General features: G+C 47.3%; 1 protein-coding gene and 1 pseudogene across 1 annotated transcript in view; one reads left to right on the plus strand and one right to left on the minus strand.

Annotated features, from left to right (window-relative positions):
• The window catches only part of PTGFRN (prostaglandin F2 receptor inhibitor), an 88,604-nt gene that overhangs the window by 21,217 nt on the left and 47,475 nt on the right, over positions 1-19,912 (minus strand). Inside the window, exons 5-6 of the mRNA XM_056139064.1 lie at positions 9,907-10,329; positions 4,446-4,865 (exon numbers count right to left, since the gene is read on the minus strand). Coding sequence (XP_055995039.1) covers positions 4,446-4,865; positions 9,907-10,329 — 843 coding nt within the window. The remainder of the gene's footprint in view (positions 1-4,445; positions 4,866-9,906; positions 10,330-19,912) is intronic.
• Positions 169-486, plus strand: LOC130046153 (60S ribosomal protein L36-like; annotated as a pseudogene).

Consider the following 19,912-nt stretch of genomic DNA (forward strand, 5'->3'; position numbering starts at 1 on the left):
CAGGTTGGTGGTCTGCCTCCATCCGGGTGCAGGGGGTCCCAGGGTGCCGGTGCTGGCGGCGCTGCAAGGCTGGGGGCGGCCCCGGGGTGCTGCGGGGGCGTCCGGGGAAGGCGGGCCCGGGCCGGAGCTCACACGCGCGCCCCTACTCCCCGCCTCGCCAGTGCAGCCATGGCCCTACGCTACCCCATGGCCGTGGGCCTCCACAAGGGCCACAAGGTGACCAAGAACGTGAGCAAGCCGAGGCTACAGCCGCCGCCGCGGGCGCCTCATCAAACACACCAAGTTCGTACGGGACATGATCTGGGAGGTGTGCGGCTTCAAGTCCCACGAGTGGCGCGCCATGGAGCTGCTCAAGGTGTCCAAGGACAAGCGCGCCCTCAAGTTCATCAAGAAAAGGGTGGGCACACACATTCGGGCCAAGAGAAGAGAGAGGAGTTGAGCAACGTGCTGGCTGCCATGCGCAAGGCGGCCGCCAAGAAGGACTGAGACTCTTGGGCAACAGGAACAGTGATCCAGGGCTGCGGGTGTGGGGTGTGGAGGCGAGCAGGCAGAGTGTTCTGGAAATGGTTTTTTTAATCATCATTAAATATGTGCAGTTTGGAAAAAAATAAAAATAAATAAATTTGAAAAACAAAAACAAAACAAAAAAACAAACCTTCACGACCTTGGGTCAGGCAATGGATTCTTAAATATGATACCAAAAACATAAAAAATAGCAAAAAAAAAAGAGGATGAATTAACTTCATCAAGTATTGTACCGCAAGACTCACCATAAAAAAAAAAAAAAGAAAGTAAAAAGACAACCAACAGAGTAGTAGATATTTTCAAATCAGGGTTCAGTTAGGAGTCTTGCATGCATAGTCTGTGGATGCAATGTAACAATATAAAGACAAATAACTCATTAACAATGGGCAAATCATTTGAACAGAAATTTCTCCAGGGGAGATATGCGATATGACCAATGATTACATGGAAAGATGCTCAAAATCATCAGTGATTAAGGATATGCAAATTAAAACACATGAAATATTAGTTTACACACACCAGGTTGACTGTAATTTAAAAAATGAACAATAAACAGAATTAGCGAGGAAAGGGAGAAATTAGAACCTTCATACATTACTAGTGGGAATGTAAAATCATGCAGCTGCTTTGGAAAATAGTTCAGAAGTTCTTCAAACAGTTAAAATTACTGTAGAACCCATCAACAACCCTAGGTGAGAAATAAAAACTGACGTCCAGACAAAAAACATGTATGCCATTTATGCTAGCATTATTAATACAGTCAGAGGTGAACACAATCTAAGTGTCTTTCAGTGGATGAATGGATAAGCAAAAGGGAGTTTATTCATGATAGAAAGGACCAAAGTACAGTACTAGGTCACGTACTTTTGGTTGAGGTAGACAGTACGTACGGCAGTGATGCCTTGATGCAGCCTACAGCATTGAGGTCTGTATGAGAACACTGTGTAATGACATTAACGCAATGATGACACTGCCCAGTGCACTTTTTAGAACATGCTCCTGAAGTTTAGCAGCAACACTGAACAAGTACTCACGCCTGCTCTAACATGGAGCTAAGTGAAGGAAGCTAAAGACAAAAGTCCACATATTAGAGGATTCATCACGTGAGTTGTCTGGAACTGGCCAATCCTCAGAGAGAAAATAGATTATTGAGTTCGATTCCTCCGCCCCTCTTGGAGAGCCCGGCAAGCAACCGAGAGTATTCGATATGCCAGACACAGTAACAACAAAAGTCTCCAATGGAGACGTTACTGGGCCCGCTCAAGCAAATCGACGATCAACGGGAGGGAATTGTCAGGGGCTGCCAGGGAGTGAGGAAAGAATAATGAGTGCGAATGGGCACAGTTTCTCTGGAGTGATCAAAAAGTCCTGGAATCAAACAGCAGAGACACTTGCACAATTCGGTGACTAAAGTGAAAATGACTGGAATACACACTTGAAATGGGTGACTCTCATGCCATGTTAAAACTGCCTTGATAAATCTGCTATGATGCCCACTTGGACTTCCTGCTCTGTCCAAGGATCGAGATCACTACTTAGTCCTTATTATCGAGAAGTGAAGATATTAAGATGGTTTCACTGCACAATATAAAGACTCAAGTAATACATAATAATGTTAACAGAAAACACATTTTATAGGGTCTCAATTACCTTTCAATTAAATGGTAGTAACTTTTTCTGAGCTGGAGCCATAGAACAGCAGGCAGGGCATTTGCCTTGCACACAGCCGACCCGGGTTATTCCTCCCTCTCGGAGAGCCCGGCAAACTACTGAGAGTATCTTGCCCGCATGGCAAAGCCTGGCAAGCTACCCATGACGTATTCAGTATGCCAAAAACAGTAACAAGTCTCACAATGGAGACGTTACTGGTGCCTGCTCAAGCAAATCAATGAACAACAGGAAGACAGTGCTACAGTGCAGTGCAACTTTTTCTGGGAAGGTGCCAGGGCTCACAGACAACAGAACTGTTAAGATCACACTCACATTCATAAGTATGAGACACCTGGGATCTGAACTCTTGACCATATGCTTGCAAGGCTGCAATGCGGGAACTGTAAACCACGGTACTATTCCTTAAGCCTAAGTGGCAGTATTTTATCCAACAAGAAGTCTGCATTCAGGCCGGAGCTGTAGCACAGAGGGTAGGGCGTTGCCTTGCATGCGGCCGATCCAGGTTCAATTGCCAGCATCCCATAAGTCCCCCAGCACCGCCAGGAGTAATTCCTGAGTGCAAAGCCAGGAGTAACCCCTGAGCATCGCTGGGTGTGGCCCAAAAAGAAAAAAAAAGTTTGCATTCATTACACTGACTCAATTGATACCTGCAATTTTTTTTTTTTTTTTTTTTTTTTTTTTGGTGAGGGTGCACTTAGCACTCAGAAACTTTCACTGGCACTCAGGGAAAACTTTTTTTTTCAGGTCTCCCAAGCAGTGCTCAGGGGGCCAAGGGGCCACTCCCAGTGATACTCCTGGACTGAGCAGAGCTGGGGCCCCCAGGTTCACCCTGGCGGTGCTCAGGGGACCACGCAGCACTGAAAACTGAATCCAGGGCCTCTGACCACCATGTATGTGCTCAAGTCGCCTGAAATTTCTGGTCTAAACTTTCTTTTTAAACTAAAAAAATTATGGTCCTTCACATTAGTATTAATATAAGATCGGGATGAAAACCATTTAAATCATCTATCTATTGAGACTCACATACACAAATTTATTGTCAGAGGAGTTTAATGAATTACACAGATAAGTAAGAAGTATATCTCTCTTCCATGGGGGAAAAAATATCAAAACAAATCTTTCTACCTTAGAGCATAAAATCAATTCAGAGTAGACACAAAGATCCCTCGTTTAAAGCTTCCCATAGATGGACACTTGTAATCAATGTTAACCATTCAGCAGTTCCCTTTATCCACACCTCTGGTGTCTAGGCACAGGACTGACTGATGGAGAATCTTTTCCAATCCAATGTATGAAGCAGCATGATCGGGGGTCACTCATGCCCTAACTGCAAATACAGCTCCGATCAACTGGGCCACAAGTGCCCTCAACACAACTGCTCCTCAGCTAGGGACCCTCTTAGGTGAAGGCAACTGGCTGGGGCTCCGGCCTTAGTGCTGAGCTCCCCACCAGTCAAGTCATTAAATTCCTCTGGTGGAAAAGGACTGAGCTTGAACTTGCCTTCTTTTGTTCTTATTTTGACTGAAAAGAAGTCAACATGTTCACACAAAATGTGCACAAAAATGTTTACAACAGGGGCCGGAGCAATAGTACAGTTGGTAGGGGAGCTTACCTTGCAAGAGGCCAACCTGGATTCAATCCTGGTACCCCATATGGTGTCCTGAGCCCCACCAGGAGTGATTCCTGAGTGCAGAGCCAGGAGTAAGCCCAGCGCATTGCCGGGTGTGACACCAAAATTTAAAAAAAAATGTTCACAATAACATTACTCATAATAGTTCAGCACAGGAAACACCCAAGTTATATTAGCTGGAAAATGTGAAAGAAACACAGTATGTTCTCTCAATGGAGTATTACTCTGTCCCCAAAAGGAAGTACTGCTAAACACCACTACACAAACCACCCTGAACCATTATCCTAATGCAAGGGTCAGAGACAATGGTCTACTTCCATGGAGTGCCTAGAACAGGTAAACAGATGGAGACATAAAGGTCAGTGACTGGGGAGAGGGGGCTCGTTGGGAAGAAGCAGGAGAGGTCTGAGAGAAAGGGTAGGGGGCTGTGCATAATTAAAGTCTTCTACAGTTGTGCTGATGGTCACCCAACTCTGAATATAGTGAAGCTCATGGGCCTTAGAGGCATACTATATATGGCATATGAATCAGAACTCAATAAAGCTGTTCTTAAAATAAACTGAAGTCACTGTCCAATCTCTACTGCTTAGTCTCTGCCTGTACTGGGGACTCTGCTCACCTGAGGTTGGGAAGTCAATCTCGATAGCATTGGAGAGGCTGGTGGCCGCCTCTCTCCATAGGCTGCCCCTGACCGGAGACCAGGCTGTCACCAGGCAGCGGTACAGCCCTGCATCGGAGACCTGAGTCTGGTACATTCGGTAGCGAAACTCGTCTTCCTGAACCTTCTCCAACACCACGCCATCCACACGTGACTCGTCTGTCCAGTTCTCTAGCTTCACCACCGAATCCAGGTCCAGGGAGATGATGTACTTGGTTTCATTGGGACTGGTGAGGTCGCCAACAGGCTTCTCAGCGGTGATGAGGACAGAATAGCGTGGCGACTTAATATTCTTGGAAGACACTTTACAAATCATCTCAAATGTGTTCCCCACGGCAAAGAAAGGCTTGAGCTGTCTGGCCTTCACCACCAGCATGGAGTCTGCAACACAGCACCAGAAAGAACAGGATCATCATTCAAGAGGCTGATGTGAGATGCTGAGGAGTAGCGAGTTATCTGCAATTGCTACATGACAGCGCTCCAGGAATCTGGAGACTCACAAAAAAAATCCTGTGCATGTAGGCAGCTGAAAACCAGCAGGCTGGAGGAATCGAGCTATCTGGAATGATGAAATGAGCGTGATGGAAGAGGGAATGATGGATGAGAATTTAGTTTCAAGGGTTTACTAAATCCTTGAGAAGAGTCACCTATAGTGAGGATTTGGGCAGTCATTGGGGGGCATGAGAGACAATACTTGCCTAGTGGGCTGGAGAAAGCAGGTTAAACACAGCTCCCAGCACCCCCACATCAGTCCAGGGAGACATTTGCCTCGAACACCCAGAGATTCACTGGGTGCAGGGAAGTACCCTGAGCTGAACCAGACTGCTGGATTAAGGATAGTGTAGTGTCTATTCTACCTATTGGGCATGTGACTGCACAAATATTAAGTAAAGGGATCAGTGCAGACACACTGCTAGATGTAGGCATTTCAGACAAGTGTCCATAAATTTTAAGCTTAAGAGAGCTACCCTGGGGGCTGGAGTCATAGCACAGTGGGTAGGGTGTTTGCCTTGCACACGGCCGACCTGGGTTTGATTCCCAGCATCCCATATGGTCCCCTGAGCACTGCCAGGAGTAATTCCTGAGTGCAGAGCCAGGAATAACTCCTGTGCAGCATCGCCGGGTGTGACCCAAAAACCTAAAAAAAAAAAAAAAGAAAGCGCTACCCTGGGGTTGGAGAGATAGTACAGCAGGTAGGGCACTTGCTTTGCATGTATCTGATCCAGGTTTGTTAGCCAGCTTTCATATAGTCCCTGGTGCACCATGAAGAATAATCCTTGAGCCACAGGGTTGGGGTGAGGGGGGGAATGGGGGGGATGAGAGGGATACTGGCAGCATTGAAGGTGGAGAATAGGCACTGGTGGAGGGATGGGTACTGAACCATAGTATAACTGAAACCCAAAACCAAAAAATTATGAGTCTACAACTGTACCTCATGGTGTTTCACTAAAAAGATAAAAAGAAAGAAAGAAAGAATAATCCTTGAGGGGCTGGAGCGATAACACAGTGGGTAGGGCTGACCCAGGTTCGATTCCCAGAATCCCATATGGTCCCCGATGCACCGCCAGGAGTAATTCCTGAGTGCAGAGCCAGGAGTAAGCCCTGAGCATCACCAGGTGTGACCCAAAAAGCAAAAAAAAAAAAAAAAAAAAAAAGATTAATCCTTGAATGCAGAGCCAGGAGTAACCCCTGAGCACTGCCAGGTATGGCTCAAAAACTGGAAGAAAAAAAAAAGGAGAGAACTACTTCCAGTCTCCTGTGAAAACAAAAACATAAGCCCCAAGCAATCCCTGCGCACATATACATGACCCTAGACCTGATTTTCTACAGGGCAGATGTTCCCAAACCTCCACTGGATATGTGAAAACTTTGAACAGGGTCTTAGGCCACACTGTCACCTGACACTTAACACTTGAGGAAAAGACATACACAACAGAAGCCCCACTTGGCCATGCCATGTGGTCTAGGTGTGTACAAGCTCCAGTCCAGTTATCAGACCGCCTATGTTTGTGCAGTCACACTGTGTGACATTCACCTGCATGACACTGAAACCACCTCAAGTCACTTCCCAGAATGGAAACCCATCACTACAAATGCAGTAATGCATATATCCCAAATATATACCCCTTTATAAATAGGGCACAGTAAGATTAACAACAATGACTTATAACATTTACTTCTACTAGGCAAAGAATCATATGTACATGGTCTCGGTCTTTTTCCCCAAACATCTTATTGTGTACGGTATTTCTGGAGTTAACTGAGGGTAAGTGCAAGTGCATATAAGAGGCAGCGAGCGCACTCATGAGACCTCATCTACCAAGAGTCACTGGCGGGGTGGGGGGGATAGGGAGAGTAACAAAATATCTGTAGGATAGGTAAACACATTCTTTTTCATCCTTTTATAAAATGATTAAATCTATAATCTGGTCAATTATAAAAAGAAGTTTTAGGGGTTGGAGCGATAGCACAGCAGGCAGGGCGTTTGCCTTGCACGTGGCCAACCCGGGTTCGATTCCCAGCATCCCAATGGTCCCCCGAGCACCACAGGGGTAATTACTGAGTGTATCAGCCAGGAGTAACCCCTGTGCATCGCCAGCTGTGACCCAAAAAGCAAAAAAAAAAAAAAAAAGAAGAAGTTTTTAGGTAGACATTTGGGGAAATAATTGGTCTGCCAAAATTTCAGCAGAACACAGATATTACAGTTTCTCTCTAAATTCACAAGATGGGCTGGATAGTTCAAGTCTTGGAGACAGTGATGCTAAAGCCCAGGGGTGCTGGGGGTTGGGGAGCGCCAGGGAAGCAACTGGTATAGGAACGTGAGAAGCCAGGCTGGAGATGAGGGCGGTGTGATCATGGGAGAAAGAGAAGTGGCGTGAGTCCAGTCAGCTCTGGAGAATGAGGAATTAAAGGCCAAGGTGTGGCTCACAACAACAATGACTCTGGTGATAGCAAAGGTGAAAGAGATCAGAGCAGTCACATCAGAGCAACATAAACTTGCATCTGGGGTTCTGGAGAGATCTCTGGGTTTCTCCAACTACCACTGGGGGGACATCCAGGTGTGAGGGGGGGGTGTCCCTCGGTGCTCGGAGGAGCGATCACCCAGCAAAGTTCCTAGAAAAGAAGTTGAGGGCTGTGTCTTGGGAAGCAGGGATGATGGAGCATGAAGAAGACAGAAGGGATAAAGTAAAGGAGCCCAAAGATTCACACAGAGAGAGGCCAGTCCTGGGGGAGGCCCCTCAGTCCAGGAAGCTGGATCAGGCCAGAGAGCTCCCTCACCACCTACAGCTTGCTGTGTCGAGGAACTAACAACACATTCTGCAGTAGGTTGATCAACGTGACCTTCAGAGGAGCAGAAGGATCAGAGAGTATGGAGAGTCTGGACACTGGCCCTAACAAAGTAGAAATTAGAGAAAAAAAATTTTTTTTGGTTAGGGGTACCATACCAGGTTGTACCTGAGGTTCTGGTGAGGGAGGTGATGGCACTATGACCATCTGGGAATTTAAGCTGCAAACAGGAGGGTGGCTGCATGTCTCATGCTTCCTTCCACCTTTGGGAAGGTGTAGGAATGAATGAAGGATAGTGATAAAGGCAATCATCTGGAACAGCAGGCATGGGTAGGCAAGAAAGAAGAGGCATCGGGAGTAATGGCAAGCTGGCGGGACTGTTGGCGGGGCCCTGACAGGACCTCAGGGCTGTGGGGAGCCCCGAGAGGGGGATGGAGAGCATTACCCCACAGGTGTAGAGAATGGGGTTAGAATTTGTTTAGATTTGAGAGTGGGGAGGTGGTGGCCATCAGAAGCAGATGTCTGGTATGGGGTGCGCCTGGGTGCTCAGGGGATGCATGGAGCGGATGGCATGAGGCCTGGGGAGCAACTGGGGCCGGCTCCCTCAGGACCATCAAGCTTGGACCATACATGCAAATTCCAACTCCATCCTGCCAACTACCCCAGGACATTCAGGGCAGAAACCCAGGGCAAGCAGGGGGATGTGACTCCAGCACTGGGGTGGCTGCAATGTGCAACTTAGCCTTCCACATGCACAGTGAAGATGGCAAGAAAGGAAGGGACACTGGTGGGAAAAGACTGCTGATAACCTCAGGAAGATGATGAGAGGGGGCCAGGGCTCGGCCAATGAGGGCAGTGGGTGCTGGCCCTGGGCACTTTTGGGATAAGAGAAATGGACGTCCTCAAAGCTGCCAAGAGGGACACAGAGGGCACTTCCCTGCCTGGTGCAGTTGTACAGCAGTGTCAGAAGATAAGCCTGGTCTGCAGGGGGCTCCGGGCAGCACAGGGGAGGGTATAGTCCCCAGGAGGGCAGAGAGAGGAATGCTGGGAGCGAGGGGCTCTGTTTGGGTTGGGGTGCAGGAGGGATGACAGAGTAGGCAAAGAGGCTTGCAGGCACCCTGTACTACTTCAGCTCCAGGCAGGTAGTCATGGGTTTCCTGGAGAAACTGACAACTATCAAGAATATGGGGCTGGAGAAACAGTACAGCAGGTTGGTAGTTTGCCTTGCACACGGTCAACCAGGGTTTGGCCAGCATCCCACATGGTTCCCTGAGCTAAGCCTACCAGGGGTGACTCCTGAGTGCAGATCCAGGACTAACCTCTAATTATTGCCTGGTGTGGACCAAAAAATCCTAAACAAAACAAACAAAAAAATGTGGGGCCAGAGTGACTGTACAGTCAGTACGGCATCTGCCTTGCATGTGACCAACCTGGGATCAATCACATGTGTTTCTCCCAGCCCTGCCAGAAGTGATTCCTGAGCGCAAAATTGCAAATCTAGAAGTAAGCGCAGAGTACTGCAGGGGTGGCCTAAAAAGCCAAAAAGAAAAAGAAAAACAAACCCAAAACCCCAAAACAGAACCAAAAATGTTTAAACTATTCTATATTCCCTGAACTACAATAAAAATACTGCATTTCATTGTGTGCGTGTTTGTGCGTGTCTGTGTGTGTATAAAATATTTATCATGCGTAAAGAAAAAAGAGAAGCAGTTTCCCTGAGGTTCTTGTCACCTCTCTGAAACACCATCTTTGCACCTCTGCATGGATGACCGGCTCCTGGAGACAACACAATGGCCTGAGGTCACTGCCTCAGCTGTGACACCTCAGGTCCCCTCCCCCCGCCAGCAGCCTTGTGGTGCAGACTCAGCCCACGAGGTGGTGTGATATGAGGAAGAGTGTCCACGGCTCAGTTCAGAAACAGCCTCCATGTCACGGGACTTCCTGCCCGCCAGCACCATCCCTGAACTACTAGAAAACATGCAGGCTTCAGGCAAAGCACCAGGCAGCAAGAGCTGCTTCAGGGGTTTCCCAGTGCACAGGAGAGCCTGCTCAGGGCAGATTGCTCATCTGAGGACACACAGGAAAGCCCCAGGGTACAAGAGAACAGCTATAGGACAAGAGCACAGGCCCCCACCTTCAGAGGCCCAGAACACGTTGACGGGCCTCGAGAAGACCTCCTTGCTCTTCACCCAGCTGTTGTTGCGCTGCCTTGTCCAGGCTGACACGATGCAGTAGTAGCTGCCTCTGTCTTCCTCAGTGGTCCTCTGGATTCGGAAGGTGAATGTGTCGCTCTGCTCCTTGGAAAAGATGAAGTCCCCATCCCGGGCCCGCTGCTGGCTCCTCTCCCCATACTTGAGCGTCCAGTCTCCATTCATGACAGCCAGCAGCTCACTGGCCACTGCGTCATCACTACGCCGATTCAGCCGATAGTACCAGGACACAGTGAAACGCATGCCTGCCTCGGCATTCCTGCTGTCCACCCGGCAGTCCAGCTTGGTGAGGTCATCCGAGAACTCGGCCACCTTGGATGCATTTAGGTACACCTGGTAATCTGGTTCTGGACAGAAGAGAGGGGTCAGGGTTAAAACTTACACAGAGCAGCACCCTGATCCAGCCAAGAGTGGCTCCTGGGTCAGGAGGGGACGTCCATCCTTTCATTAGGGAAGGCCTACCGAGAGCACTGGGTGCAGAGTTCAGTGGGCACAGCCACATGCTGCTGTGTGCTGGTTATGACCCTTCATGGAAGCCAAGTTCCCTGCTCCCCAGGTGCTCCCAAGGTGCATCCCCTCCCTCAACCCCCCACACAGGACTTTTAGAAAGGGCCGCACTTTTCTCCTGCCACCCTTTCATCTTTCAGGAGAAAAAGAATCCTTGCATAAAAGAACATTTTCTTTGCCAACACTATCTGCATCCCCATTGCTTTGATCAAATGGCTCCATGTTACTTAACGCTTTTATTTATGACTCACACAGATTATAAACTGCTGAGGTCAAGCAACTGCTCTTCTGTGATTTACACTTCTAATGAAATGTGCAACATCATGACCTCTCCAAGAGTGATCCAGAGGCCAGAAAATAAGATGATTCCACATGTACGTTCCTTCTTCCCAAGTGGCCACTGCAGTGGGCTGGGGAAGTGTAGCAGGAACCCAGGGATGCCAGACAGTGATGGGGTCCCCGACCTGCACAGCAGGCATGCCAGCCCCGGAAGGACCAGGGTACCTGTCTATTCCTGAGCAGCAACCAGGGCCAGTGGAACAAAAATGAATTTTGTTTTGCTAGGGGCCAACTGCTGGCTCTGTGCACAGGGATGACTCGTAGCAGTGCTTGTGGTGCCAGGGATTGAACCCGGGTCTGCTGTATTATCATTCTGCTCCCCTCAAATGAACTTCTACCACCATGGATGAGAGACAAGCTATTCCCCGGTGACCCCAATCTGAGGTCCCAGATCCTGTCCTCCCCTCTGAATCTGGGCATACACCTTGGGAGGCAGAGCAATGAGCACTGTGAGTGGGGAAGTGAGAAGTCTCAGCGTCTCAGGACCTGAGGGCCTGCAGTGTGAAAGGCCTTCCCTGGCTGCAGGTCCCTGGCTCCACTAAGATCCACCTGGAATGGTTCTGGGCTCCTGGCACAACCCAGGGTGACCCCACAATACTGAGAACAGAGACCTCACTGGACATAGCAATCACGGTCACTAACCAACTCTGCTTCAGACACATTCTGTGAGACCCTTATGCTTGTGACCAGATTAGCCTGGAGGAGGCAAAGAACCAGGCTCTCAGCCAGTGTATGAGACTGGCTCTACCACGTGCTTGCTGTGTTCCCTTGGCTACAGCACTAACCATATCTCTCCAGGAATGGGGACAAGAACCACACTTCCTTCATAGTATTACTGTGAGAATCAGACTTACTACAAATAAAGGTGCTCAAACCAGTCCCAGGCATGTGTGATTATACACAAATACACACAAACTGATAAGCACAGGCATATGTTTTGGGAAATATTCTTTACAGTTCTCATTTTCTTTCAGGAGGCAGACCTTTAAAGAGGTTAACAATCGAGGTTCCTACTGCTGTCCCCACACCAACTGCCTAACTCAACGCTCAACGGTTTCATTCAGTTTCTCTGCAGAGATACCAAACTGCAAACGTTGCAGGTACTCTGGTGCTGGGCTAAGAATTCTGAGGTCTTCTCTCAGTGGGGGCGGGAAACTTCCCCCTGCCCCCCTCGCTCCGCCCCGTACTTCCAGAAGCCCTGGAAGCCACACCCACTTCCCACAGCCGCTACCATGTCAACTAACTCACACACCCTGCTCTTCAAACTAAATCTCCAAGGAGATGTAAGCCAAGCAAACAGCTAGGATTCATGAGCACACAGGTCCCTGGCTGAAAACTCTGAGGTGACCCGGGGTGGGGTGGGGATGGGTCTCAGCCCTGCCCAAACTCTGGCAGTCACACTCACACAATCCTGCTGCTGCCACTCTACAGGTCCACTGAGGACCTCTGCAAATTCATCCCCATTCTACAGATCCTGAAATTTCTGGACTGTGAGGTTGTGTACGTGTATGAGGCTGCATAACACCTCCAAATGATTTCCCTTTCCTACTGTGTTAGAGACAATCTCATCTGGCACTCGTGGTCCTTACAGTGCAAGTCAAACCCATGGAACTGTCCAGTCCCACCACCTGTGCCTTCTCGTGTACATTCTCTACACTATTTGCACATCAGGCACCATATTCCCTTTACATGGGGTTCTCTGTCTCCCTTTACCTTGTTCCCTCTGTCTCACCAGGGCCCTGCTTAGGAAGGAGTGAAAGAAAATGGTTAAGTGCTTTCTACCAGGCCACGCCATGCTTCCACCTCTGTGTGAATCTGCCTAGATCCCAGGGAACCAGACACGCAGAAGAGTGTCCAAGTGAGTTAAGGCTTGTGGCCTTCTGGTTGCAAAACTCTATTGATGCTTGGCAGGAGAGGTTAAATTCCTTTACAAACTGGCTGTATTCTCTGTTAAAACTAAAAAGGAAGCCCACAAAGGAAAACCGCAGGCCTAGACAAACACCAGCAAGTGGATTCTCGGCCTTGGTCCTCACAAGGTACAGGGTGTAGAGATTTTAAGGATGCCCAGAGGTCAAAGGCCTGAAGTGGAATCCCCACAGTGGTGAGCGATGGGTGCACCTGGCTCCTTTTCTTGTTTTGGTGCCTGTGAAGGAACTTTCATTCACCACTATTTCACAATTTTATATGCTGTTTGCAGGGGCTGTATTATTTTTCAAGGCTTAGCATGAACAGAGTTTTCCCCTTGAGTTTTGCAGCTAGTACCTGGCAGTGCTCACAGACTACTCCTGGCTTTATGCTCTGGAGTCACTCTTGACAGGGCCTGGTGCCGGAGATGGAAGCAGTGTTGTGTGAAAGGCAAGTGCCTTCCCCACTGCACCACCACCCGCAGAGCCTCTCCAGTGGTCCAGAGAATGCTCCCTTTGAACTCACCTAGCCAATGACACCTCAACTTCTAATGCAACAAGAAATGTCCTTATACTTCCTTTCTTTCCTGGAAAGATTCCCTGCTCTCTGAAGATTTAGCTTGAATGTTGACGGCCTTAAACTGCATTTATTTTAATTTGACTTTCTTTAGGATTTGCCTGGGATCAGGGGCTCCCAATCCTGTTCATTTGTATGTGCTATGCATGCACCTTGTGAAAAAAAGATATGAACATGCTTGCTGAATTGGGCTAAATTTAATATTTTGCATAAAAATGCTTATTTTGGGGCATAAGCATTTCACTACTGATTACAACAATATTCTGCTTGATCTCATCAAGGACTCAGCTAAGAATGAAATGGTAGTTGTTTAGAAATGCTTACCAGATGCATAGGAAAGTATTTAATGGCAAAATGACATGGAGTCTAGGACATGCTCTAAATTTTTCCAGAAGAGAGAAATCGAAGAAGATAAAGATGTAGAGAGAGACAGAGGGAAAGGGAGATAGGAAAGAGAGAGAAGGGGAGAAAAGGAAGGATTGGGGGGAGAGGGATAGAGGGGGAGAGGGGTGGGAGGGAGATAAGAGAGGAGTCTGGAGGAGGGAAGAGAGATGAAAGATGAAGGGAGAGACAGGGGAAGGGAAATAGGAAAGAGAGCAGGGGAGGAAAGGAGGGATGAGGGAGAGGGAGAGGGAGAGAAAGAGGAAGAGAGGAGTCTGGAGGAAGGAAGAGAGATGAAACAAGACAAGCAAAATATTGACAGTTGTTGAAGATGGCAATATAACTTCTGTTCATTTCTGTTCCAACAGTAACAAACCAGCCATTCAGCCATGATGGAAGTCACTACACACAGCACTAGAGCCAGACAGCCAGAGCATACTGGCTTGGAGTTGCTGAGGTTCTGCAAGGCAAGAATTTGCTCCCTAATCTGGCTCTTGGGGGCATGTGTACATCTCTGGAAGCTACAGCCTAGCACAGCACACAGCACAACCTTCCCCCAGAGAAACTTATTTCCTCAACATTGGTTATTAAACTCCTTTGTTACAACTTTCAAAACAAGGGAGAGTTTCCGACCCACTGGCTCATTTGCAACAGCTGCTATTTCGGGCGTACTGGGTGCAAGGGTCTGAACCTGCAGCTTCCACATAGACTAATTCCTTCTACCCTCACGACAATTTTAGAAGGAAGGTATTACTGTTCCACTATACAACGAAAATGAATGGCATTAATCAAGGATTCTTTAGGTGATAGATTCCATGCTACATACTTTCCATTTGCATTTTTCTCCTTAATCTTCATGATTTTAAGAGACAGGAATTCTTTATTGCTTTGCTTGTTGTTTTGGGGCCACAGCCAGCATGTTCAGGGCTTACTCATGACTCTGAGTTCAGAGATCACTTGGGCTGAGCTCAGTGATGCAGGGGCTCCAGTCAGGGGTGGTGGGTGCATGCAAGGCAAGCACCTTACTTGCTATACAACCTCTCCAGCTTAAAGAAGATAGAAAATCTTTTCACGAATAAAACGTTTTCTAAATAAACAAACAAAAAAGAAACAAAGTCCAGAAGAGCACCCTCTAAAGACCATGGTCTTGCAAAGCGTGTGAGAGCAGAATTACAGGCAAGACTTTGGCTGTGTGACCTAGGTCCCTGAAGGGCCATACAGCACCACCTCATCACATGGCTGTAATGCCTTCTCAAGCCGGCTACATCCCGGAAGGCTAAGAATGACGACAACTGCTAAGGCACTAATTCTGAACAGTGCACAACTGGTCCTAGCCTTAATACCCCCTTTGAATCTTAGTTAAGCTGGCAGACCTAATTAGGTGAGTGAGCTGCATGCACAAGTGAGAGGCCACAGGGGAAGGAGTGCCCGCTGAGCTAAGGGAGGTTCTAGTCTCCTGAACTGGACAGATGCTAGGGAGGCTCCCGCCAAGCTATGTGCAAAAGAATTACCACTCTTGGCGTATAAAACAATTCATTCTCTAAAACTCTAAGAGAAGGCAAGACAATGAACATTTGAACAAGAGGAAATGCAAATCAAAACATCACTGAGAGGGGCTGAAGTGATAGTATAGTAGGTGGGGCATTTGCCTTGTACGTGGCCAACCCAGGGTCAATTCTTGGAATCCCATATAGTCCTCTGAGCACTACCAGGAGTGATCCCTGAACACTGAGCCATGAGTAAGCCCTGAGTATTGCTGGGTGTGGCTCAAAAGCAAAAAAAGAAAGGAAGAAGAAGAAGAAGAAGAAGAAGAAGAAGAAGAAGAAGAAGAGGAAGAGGAAGAGGAAGAGGAAGAGGAAGAAGAAGAAGAAGAAGAAGAAGAAGAAGAAAAGAAGGAGGAGGAGGAGCAGGAGGAGGAGGAAGAAGAAGAAAGAAGAGCAAGAGGAGAAGGAAGAGGAAGAGGAGAAGGAGGAGGAGGAAGAGGAAGAGAAAGAGAGAACGAAACATCATTGATATAATATCTCACACCAGTGAGAACAGCACATATCAAAATATCTGGAAAGACCCTATTTGGTGGAGTTGTGGTGAGAAAGGATTCCTTATCCACTGCTGGAGGGAATGTCATCTGGTTTAGCCTCTATGGAAAGCAATATGAAGATCTATCTAAAAGATAGTAATAGAACTCCCATTCAACCCAGTGATATCACTTCTCAGCATCTATCCCCAAAATACAATAATATTAATGTGAAAGGACATATGCATATCTTTGTTTATCACAGTGCTTAGTACAACAGTCAAGTGTGGAAACAACCCAAGTGTCCAGCTACAGATGAATGGATCAAGAAGTTGTGATGTATATACACAATGGAATACTATGCAGTTCTAAGAAAGTACAAAATCATGCAATTTGCTGTGACATGGATGGAACTAGAGGATATCATGCTGAGTGAAGTTAGAAGGAGAGGGACAGATACAGAATGATCTCTCTCCTATGTGGGACTTAAAGATAGATATTAGGTAGCAAGGGAGCAACAAAGGGCCAAAGACAACACAAGGAGAGAACTGGTCCACAAAATTGAGTTTGTGGGGCTAAGGTTGAACAGATGGGGCACTGGGGCCCTTGGGGGGAAGGGGGTGGGCACATTGGGGATGGTGTGCTATTGGAATTATGTGCACGGGAGATCATAATTAACAATATTATAAATCACAGTAGCACTGTCCTCCCATTGTTCATCAATTTGCTCGAGTGAGCACCAGTAACGTCTCCATTGTGAGACTCGTTGTTACTGTTTTTGGCATATCTAATAAGTCATGGGTAGCTTGGCAGGCTTATAAATCACAGTACCTTGATTAAAAATTAAAATAAATAAATACATTATCACTGCAAAAAGTAAAAATTTAAAGATACAGAAGGCCAGCAAGGAGCTATCATTTGTGGGGGGGATACTTTGTCCCAACCCAGTTGGCCATGATGATGAGGCAGCACTTTGAATGAATGAGGCGGTTAGGAGCAATGGCCATATCATGATTTGCACGGAGTGTGACTGCCTGATTCTCCCATCAAACTCAGGCAGCATTTCTCTCTTCACACTCACTCATCAGTCCCAGGGAAAGACAAGGGAACAGTAAGATTTGGGAGCTGAGGGCAGGAAAGGGGCTGTGTGTGGTCAGCTCAGTCCCTTACAGGGAGCAATGCTTCAAGGACTAGCCTAATCCTAGTTCCACTATGTCCTAAGAGAAATACTGCCATCCTACTTGGAAAAAAACTTGGTGGGGAACTCAAACTATAATTCAACTGGAACTTATACAGCATTACAAACCAGCATTTAAAAATGAACTTGCTAGGAAAGAATCTGATCTATAATGAACCTTCCCCAATACCAACAAATCCTCCTCACTGACACCAGGAAAATGTGTTGAACATGTAAGCACTGTACATCATACTAAGCAGTATAGATGCATTTTCTCATGAAACCAATAAAACCAACCACAGACTCCTGAAGTGACAACTCAGGGCAGCATGCGTAGAACTCTGGTAGCAGGCAGGACTCCAACATAATACACTTGCTCTTCTGCCTTTAGAGACAAGCTTGGAGTGACGATGATAATGGCTGCCTGTAAAATCGTGCAGTTCTAAATCTTCTCTCCAGAGATGGCACAGAACTCTGAAGTCCCTACCAAATACTTAGCAGACTAACAGCAGCTCTTAAAGGAAATAATTACCTTCCCCCCTGGCACGCTGCTGAGAGGACCTGGGATAAGCATGAGCATGGGGGGGAGGGGTGTGTGTGCTGGGAAGGAGGCAGGGAAGAGAATGAAAAGTAGGCTATTCTCAGTGTCTGTATTGCAAACCATAATGCCAAAAGTAGAGAGAGTATGGGAGAAATGTCTGCCATGGAGGCAGGGGGAGGGTTGGAAAAGGGGGTGTAATATTGGGGACATTGGTGGTGGAGAATGTGCACTGGTGGAGGGACGGATGTTGGAATATTGTATAAATGAAACTCAAACATGAAGGTTTTGTAACTGTATCTCATGGTAATTCAATTTAAAAAAAAAAAAAGAAAAAAAGAAGGCTGCTAGCCCTGAAGGCAGAACTCACCTGCTTCCACCTGCTCTGGACCAGACGCCCACAGAAGCCTCTCCAATTAACACCAGAGTCGGGCTTGGTGCAGAGCGCTCAACCATGAGGTGATCAGCATCTAACTCTGGCCAAGGGCTCATTTAGAGACATCTGATAGCTAAGAGACGGCTTAATATGCAGATTAAGCAGTCATTCCCCCAGATTCCCCATAGTTTTCAACATATACTAAATTGGATCAACACAAAGGATCACTTGTCCCCCAGTGTAGCACAGCTTCTTATGGAAACTTCCTCACACACTTGAGATTTATGCCTTCAGCTTTTGCAGAAAGTGGATATAAAGATCCATTTAAACAATCACATAGAGCCTTTTATAAAGGAACAGTTGAAAGCACTGTCCATTATGTTATCCAATGCTCCTTAAATAAAAAAGCAAGATCGATTCAGTGCCAAAAAAAAGTTTTGTCTCTTTGTTAGAGTTTTTCTTTCTGCAGATAACTGTATAATCACATTTCTCTTGACCCCAATGCTTTAAAATTTTGGAGGTATAGTTAGTGCTCAAATATAGTAACCAATTCACTCCAAGTACTTTGCAATATCTATTCTTCAATATTATTTTATTGACTCATTTGGATCTTGATTTTATTATTTTATTTTATTTTTAACCATGCACAGCAGCGCTCAGGAGCTGCTCCTGGCTCTATGCTCAGAGGATCATGAGGTGCTGGGGATGCTGATTCCAGGCCTCCAGCATGCAAAGCCTGTGCTCAGCTGGCTATCTCTCCTGCACCTTGATTTTATTTTCTCTGTTTTCTGCTTTGAATTATGCTTCATTTTGTAGAGCAACTTGTTATCATTGTTTGGCATATCTAATAATATCTACCCTTCAAAGGTAGAACATAGGCTCTTGCCTTGCATGGGGCCAACTCAGGTTCGATCCCCAGCATCCTCTTTGGCTCCTGTAAATCCTGACTGCAGAGCCAAGAGTAAGTTCTGAGCACCGCTGAGTGGCTAAGAAATAAGAGGGAGGGCATAAATTCAAAGTAAAAGAATTTTCTACCCTTGTAAGATAGAAAAGGGACCAGGATGACAATAATAGCTGGAAATGATCACATTGAACAAGAATATACTGGATAACCTTTCAGTGTCTGTACTGCAATGATAATGATAATGTCCAAGAGGAGGAGGGAAGGGAAGGAGGGAGCAAGGGTGGTAGAAAGGGAGGGTCTTTTCTTTCACCCCTTTGAACTTGGGCACACCAGTAGATGGCCTTGACTAACAGCAAACGTTCCATGTGACACGTGTTGGTCCTAGGGGTGCCTCTGAACTCTGGGTACCTCTACTTCCTTCCCATACAGCTGGGACAGGTCACCTGTGTCCTTGCCTTTTTGGTCACCACAGCTAACTCCCATGGCCTCACACAGCTCATGGCTCCCTCCTGTGTGGCTCCATCCCTGCATGGATTGGACCTACCTCTGCGAGGCATTTATGCCACTGGGCTGTGCTGGAGGTTCTTGCTCTGTTCCTGTCCAGCTCACGGCCTGACAAGTACCCAAGCAGCTACACCTCCAAAAGTACTTGGCACAGAGATGGAGAAAGTGATGCAAGAGGAAGAAAAGCTCCAAAGCCGGGGCACGAGCAATAGTAGAGCAGGTGGAGTGCTTGCTTTGTACATGGCCAACCCAAGTTGGATCCCTTGCACCTCACAGAGGCGCTGAGCCCACACCAGGAGAGACCCCTGAGTGCAGAGCCAGGAGTCAGTCTGGAGTAAGCACCACCAGTTATGATCCCCAAACTAATCAATAAGTGAGGAAGGAAAGTGGGTGAGTCTGGATTCCACTGACTCTCCCTGAATGTGACTCTCTGAAAAGTGCACATGTTGGCTGCTGTCTGTGTGAGCCTCACTTTCTCATGCCCATATTTTCACAGGCCCCATGGATGGCTGACCCATGCCAGGGTCTCGTGTGGGTACAGAGTGCCTACTCCATGAAAAGCAAATGTGGGATATCGGTGCTGCCCCCCTGAGTGTGAGCTGGGAAAACAGAGTTCACCCAGCAATGGGTCTAGCACATGCAGCAGAGTACCTCCTCCCCTTACAGTGAGCATCAGAGCTGAAGCTATTCCCACCATTCAATCCTTTAT

The sequence above is a fragment of the Sorex fumeus genome, unplaced genomic scaffold, assembly GCF_029834395.1.
Source record: "Sorex fumeus unplaced genomic scaffold, SorFum_2.1 ptg000131l, whole genome shotgun sequence".
Lineage (NCBI taxonomy): Eukaryota > Metazoa > Chordata > Mammalia > Eulipotyphla > Soricidae > Sorex > Sorex fumeus.